General features: G+C 33.8%; 2 protein-coding genes across 2 annotated transcripts; both read right to left on the bottom strand.

Moving 5' to 3' along the window:
- Window positions 1–2,608: 2,608 nt before the first annotated feature.
- Window positions 2,609–3,475, bottom strand: LOC123527020 (putative uncharacterized protein DDB_G0289963). Its single transcript, XM_045306277.2, has one exon. The coding sequence runs from the start codon at window positions 3,473–3,475 to the stop codon at window positions 2,609–2,611; it is 867 nt and encodes a 288-aa protein (XP_045162212.2).
- A 118-nt stretch (window positions 3,476–3,593) lies between these two features.
- On the bottom strand, window positions 3,594–5,312 carry LOC123527022 (myb-like protein X). The gene is made up of 3 exons (XM_053522656.1): window positions 5,147–5,312; window positions 4,221–4,966; window positions 3,594–4,157 (listed from the first exon to the last, which is right to left on the bottom strand). The coding sequence occupies exons 1-3, from the start codon at window positions 5,310–5,312 to the stop codon at window positions 3,594–3,596; spliced, it is 1,476 nt and encodes a 491-aa protein (XP_053378631.1).
- Between the last annotated feature and the right edge of the window lie 782 nt (window positions 5,313–6,094).

The raw sequence follows: 6,094 nt of genomic DNA, 5'->3' as shown, positions 1-6,094 counted from the left end.
AAATTAAATGCTTATCTCTTTATTTATGCAATAAATATACGGCAGTACATAATATACATTGTTGTACATAGTGTAGCGAACCCCCTCGTCGAGCGTTGGCCTGTTAGCTCTAGAAAGGGTGCTACGTGAGTTCGCCTTGGCCCGGCTTTTGGCAAATACCGAAAGTGTTTTTCTTATATAATCTAATTTATGGGTAAATATAACGGAGGCAATTTTAAAGTTTAACTGTAACTTTTATTAACTATAGAAGAACACTAGCATGGCATTACATAATATACGTATTAATACATAGCGTAAAAACGAAAGTATAATGATATGCTATAAAAACAATTTCTATAACAGTAAAATGTTATCTGTGCATCGCGTTTAGTCCATAATGGTAAAAGTTAAGCACCATAAATAACTTTAGCTTGTCCTTTAATCACACACTTCAGCTTAAAGAAAACACACACTATTTTATAACACTTCTTGGAAATAAGTAACACTTGAAATCAGCACTAGGAACACAGGGATAAAAGTCCCCGGAATATGAAATTCACTAAGTATTACTCGTCAGTTAATAAATACACTGTAAGGAATCAAGTTAAATAAACTATCACTGTTCAGTGGTATAGATATAATACTCCGAACGTTGCTTTTAATATTGAAGTACGTAAATATGTGAATTTGGTATTGTTTACCAAATAGTATCACTGCTGCTTAAACATAATAGACCACTACGCGTATCTAACACAACGATTTAGAATTACAAGTCCATAATAAAGTTTACACTGTAACACACCGTTGGTATTTGGTATCGCAGGTATCGGATACCAATTATACCAATTGGTATCAACGATAGATAAGCTGATTATTAAAATTTACGATCACTAGATAAACACATATAGCGCGACTTCCACTGTAAACACAAATTCTAAGATATTTTACACTGTAACTCACTGTTGTTATTTACGCCAAATGGTATATACCAATAGATCTATAGGTATTTATAATGTTTAACACTGAATACCAATTCAAGGATATTATAATACTATAAGTAATCTTATGAAGTTTGATAGATGAGTATGTACGGTAAAGAACACGGGTATTGGTATACGATACCAATTGGTATACGATGATGCTGGAGATGGAAACAAGGAAAACCAATTCCACACTTTATTTATTTTAAGAATATTACCTCTTCTTTGTTCATGGTTGTATACCAGATTTGGTTTTCTGAACTAGATGGTAGATTTTAAATTGGCATTGGTATTGATACCAGTTGGTATATTTAACATATAATTTTACGTTGGTAGTGTTGGTAGGCGTACCGCACGAATACCGTCCTTGTTCGGTATTGTTTTGAATTTCGCGCCGTTCCCACTTTTATACTCCGATACTTGTGACGTCACGTCTCGTGAGAGTGAAGCGCAGTAATGGCGGCTCCAAAACCAGGAAGTGACTTGAAATTACACTTTCATTTAACGATTTTAAGCAACAAACATATTATGAAAGGATATTTCATCGATATTTATCGGTTGAAAGAAGCGTAAATCAGTTGAATAGCGGAAATCTAGCATTTATGCTAGAAATAAATACTGCCGATTTCAAGCACAATCTTCCATGAATATTTTGATCGCGGACGACGATGCACAGTAAAAATTAAATCTGTAATCAAAAGTATGCATATCTATGTACATCATATTACAAATAAAATGAATGAATTTACATTTAGAAACAAATGTCAACAACAACAAGTGCTATTTTCAACATGGGTGAGGGGACATAAACATTAATAAAGTACAGCTATTAAAGAGGGTAGGACTAGAATGAAATAACGGATCGTTACATTGCTCCCATCCAACTAAGATTTGGCCCCGAAAACAATTTCAGAGATAGTTTTCACATTACAATTACCAAAAACAATATGTTCATGGCGACTAATGCAGTCTATATATGTAAACATGATGCAGCACCTTAAGATATTTTTTTTTTGTTTTAAATAAACACGGCTTAAGATAATTAAATTCGAACACATTAAACAACTAAATTTGAACACATTAAACATCATTCATAGTCAATTTGAGTTTAATACTGTACACTATATTAAAAGAACAACAATAGCAATACAATATTACAATACAAGTATATGAGAACCTTAATCTTCAGTAATATTTCAGCAATCAAATCATGTGTGACATGTTTAAGTAATCCAAAACATATGACAGAACCTACAGTTGCATATAAAACCACATTAATATTAAGACTATACATATTGGCAATAAAACAATATTCGTTATCAGGTTATATACTTGAACCTTAATCAGTAACACATCACCTAAAGCTGCATTTCTCATTCTAAGTGATACTGCAGGTGGACATTAAAACAGTCATATTGATAAAGTTAAAATGTTCCTCACATTCTAATGAAAAACTTTTCAAATGTAATACTATATACAAGAATATATATACACAATGATAATGTGCAAAAGTTCATAAGAAAGCACAGAATATTTCAAAAACACTCACTATATAGTCTACTTTATAGGGTCAATAATGCCAGTCAACAGTTAATTTCATTTCCACTGCACTTTTCGAAAGTCTAACACTCGCGTGAATAACTGCGTTTTTAACGTCTTTGTTTACTCAAAGGTACTACACTCGCACTAAACACACTGCACTGTTCAATTTTTCCAATGCCGGCTTCTACCAACTCGGGCAGATTATAGTAATATGCTTCGTAATACAGTTCATATAAGTACCTGAGATCATGTGGTAATGTGCGTAGATCACAAGAACCATTCCTAATAAAGTTTAGAACAAGTCTGAAGTGAGCAGGATCTCGGTCTATGAAATACTGATTTCCATACCTAGGGGTCATCCCATTTTTCCCTACAATTTTCGCCAGTAGACAGTTTGGATCTTTGGATAAAGTCACTCTTGAAGTTTCAAACTTTTGTCCATCAACATTCAGTATAATTCTTTCCTGCTGGGTCTCTTCCAGTAAAGGGATAATATCAAAATCCATGGACTCATTCTCTTCTATTTCTACATCATTACTTTCACCTTCCTTTTCTATTACCTTCTTATTTTCAATTTCTCCTTCACCTGATTCATTAAGCTTTTTCTGAACAACTTCTTCCTTACTTGTTTCACTATTCATTTTCTGTTTACATTCTTTATCACTTATCCCTTTCGTTTCACTTTTTCCACTTTTATTCATCTTTTCACTTCCTTCACAAATTTTCTTTTCACTTTCTACTACACTGGTTTGATTTCTCTGGTTGTTCTCATTTTCATTTTTATGAGTCATTTCACTATTATTTTCCTTTTCACATGTCTCATTATTGTTTACCTTCTCACTTTCTTTTTCACTAGATTCACCGTTTTTCTTTTCACTGACCTCTCCATTATTATTTTCATTTGTTTGACCCTCCAATTTGTTTTCACCCTTTTCACTATTATTTTCCTTTTCTCTAGTCTCATTTATATTCATTCTTTCACTTTCTCCTTCACCGGATTCACCATTTTTCTTTTCACTTGGTTTATCACTAATTTCTCTGCCCTTGGTATTTTCAGTTTGTTTTTCACAAGTCTGATTATATTCTTTCTTGTCACTTTTGGTATCTTTTGTTTTTTCTTCTCTGTCCCTGTTTACCTTTCCCACTATTCTTCTGTTCACTATCTTTTCCATGTGTTTGACTTTTCTTTTCATTTCCTTCACCATTCTTTTCCGTTTCACTTATATCACTATGTTTCTTTCCACCACTATTTTCTTTTGTTTGACTGTTCTGTTTCCGTTCGCTAACTTCATCATTCTTTCTTCTCTTGAGTGTTTCAGAATTTTTATTTGCACTTTCCTTTTCACTTATTTGTCTTTTCTTTTCCTTTATACTTTCTTCATTTGTTTCACTTGTCTGTTTCTTAACACTTACTTCATCATTCTTTTTCTTTTCACTTGTTTCACTTTGCTTCTTCTTTTCATTATCTTTAACACTTACTTGTTTCTTAGTCTTTTCAATTTTGTTTTCACTAATTTCACTTTTCTTTTTCGTTTCACTTTCTATTTCACTAGCAACACTTGTCTGTTTCTTAACACTTACTTCATCATTCTTTTTCTTTTCACTTGTTTCACTTTGCTTCTTTTCATTAACTTTTGCACTTATTTGCTCCTTTGTCTTTTCAATTTTGTTTTCACTAATTTCACTTTTCTTTTTCTTTTCACTTTCTTCTTTACTTACAAACTTTGTCTGTCTCTTTTTAGTTACTTCACCGTTCTTTTTCTGTTCACTTGTTTCACTTTGATTTTCATTTTCTTTTACACTTATTTGTTTCTTAGTCTTTTCAATTTTGTTTTCACTAATTTCACTTTTCTTTTTCGTTTCACTTTCTATTTCACTAGCAACACTTGTCTGTCTCTTTTTAGTTACCTCACCATTCATTTTCTTTTCACTTGTTTCACTTTGCTTCTTCTTTTCATTAACACTTCCACTAGTCAGACTATTCTGTGTATTCTCCTTCTCTTTGTCGTGCTTACTCTTTTTGTTTGTTTTACTGTTTTCATTTTCACTGTGTTTTTCATCAATTTGTCTTTTCTTTGTCTGTTTACTTTCTACACTTGTTTCACTTTTCTGTTTCTTTTCACTTATAACACTATTCTTTTTCTTATCATCTTTGACCTCTGACGTGTTCTTTTTCCTTTTCAACCTTGTATTTACTATCGAATCGTCGCTGTCGCTGTCCGATGAGCTACCACTCTTGCCTCTGAACTTGGTCCAAGTTCGTTTTCTCTTCTTTGCGACTGCAACACTGACTGACGACAAGCTTGACAATGTTGTCAAGGATGAAGAGCTTGAAGAGCTGCTCTCTTCGGATGAAGAGTCCGAAGAATCGCTCTCGGAAGAAGAACTCGTTTCTATTATTCTTTGTTTATTTGTTCTTTTTTTCTTGTGTGCATTTGTTTTACTGTCGTCTCTCACTTGTGTTTCTACTTATTCTTCAAAATCTAGCTCTTCCTCGCTTATATCCTCTAACTCTAGGGATTTCAAAATTACACTTCTTTTTGGACTGTCTACTGGTGATATTGGATTATTTACCATAATTTTGATTTCTTTATCTAGTATAAAGTTATTGGTGTCATCCGTTTTGACACTTTCATCATCATTACCTACTGATGTCGGACCGTACTCTTTTTGAAGTAAACGCAAATCGCGTAGATATCCTGCCTCTACCCTTTGAACCAGATGTGGAAGTTTTTCCTTCTTCCACTGGAAAAATTTGTTGGCGGCACCGTCCCGCTCGCCATCTGGGTCCATCAAGACCAGATCCTGCATTTGTAAGTTGGAACACTGATTGTGATTGTAAGACCGCCTTGTAAATAACTTCCTACAGCGCAAACACTGATACATGAAATGACTGTGTTTTTCCATCACATGCCTTGAAGCCAGGTAATATTTATGGAATACCACATTGCGGCAGGTGACACACAACCACTGTTACAAAATAAAAACAAAATGATTGTTAAACAAGAACATGTATTTGAATATAGATCACAAAAATGCAATGTACAGATATAAGTTCCCCTATTGATATATGTGTCTGATTAATCAAGGCTCAGTGTCCCGTTATAGCGTTTGAGTCTGTCATGGTGTACAACTTTTGGCTTTGAACGTCTGTTTAACTGAATTCTATATACAACATCATTGATTTTCTTCAGAACATGGTACGGTCCAGTCCATCGTCTGGAAAGTTTAGCACTTAAGCCGGGTTTAACTTGCGGATTGTATAACCATACAAGGTCACTGACTGCATATGAATTTTGACTTAATCGATGATCATACTTGCGTTTCTGAGAATCACTCGCGATTGCAATATGTTTACGCGCAAGATTATGAACTTTTTCTAACTTTTCGGTCAACGCTTCGGCATATTCGGTTTCTGTATTGTTAGTTTGATTTTCAGGACTTCCCAAGGCCAAATCAACTGGTAAGTCTATTTCACGTCCAAGCATAAGCATGCTTGGAGTGAAACCTGTACTTTCTTGAACAGCAGAATTATATGCCATTGACATAATTGGCAGAAAGGTATCCCAGTCCTTCTGATTTTCAGACACAAA

This window comes from Mercenaria mercenaria, chromosome 14 (assembly GCF_021730395.1).
Source record: "Mercenaria mercenaria strain notata chromosome 14, MADL_Memer_1, whole genome shotgun sequence".
NCBI lineage: Eukaryota > Metazoa > Mollusca > Bivalvia > Venerida > Veneridae > Mercenaria > Mercenaria mercenaria.
This window is presented reverse-complemented; position numbering and strand designations above follow the sequence as displayed.

What these genes read in the sequence shown, in the direction of transcription:
- LOC123527022 (XM_053522656.1), bottom strand. Translation starts at nt 5,312, where the DNA reads ATGCAGGATCTGGTCTTGATGGACCCAGATGGCGAGCGGGACGGTGCC. An exon ending in GTACGGTCCGACATCAGTAG is followed by an intron (nt 4,967 to 5,146) that starts GTAATGATGATG and finishes AAGAATAAGTAG; the next exon opens with AAACACAAGTGAGAGACGAC. An exon ending in AAAAGAGACAGACAAAGTTT is followed by an intron (nt 4,158 to 4,220) that starts GTAAGTAAAGAA and finishes AAAATTGAAAAG; the next exon opens with ACAAAGGAGCAAATAAGTGC.
- LOC123527020 (XM_045306277.2), bottom strand. Translation starts at nt 3,475, where the DNA reads ATGAATATAAATGAGACTAGAGAAAAGGAAAATAATAGTGAAAAGGGT.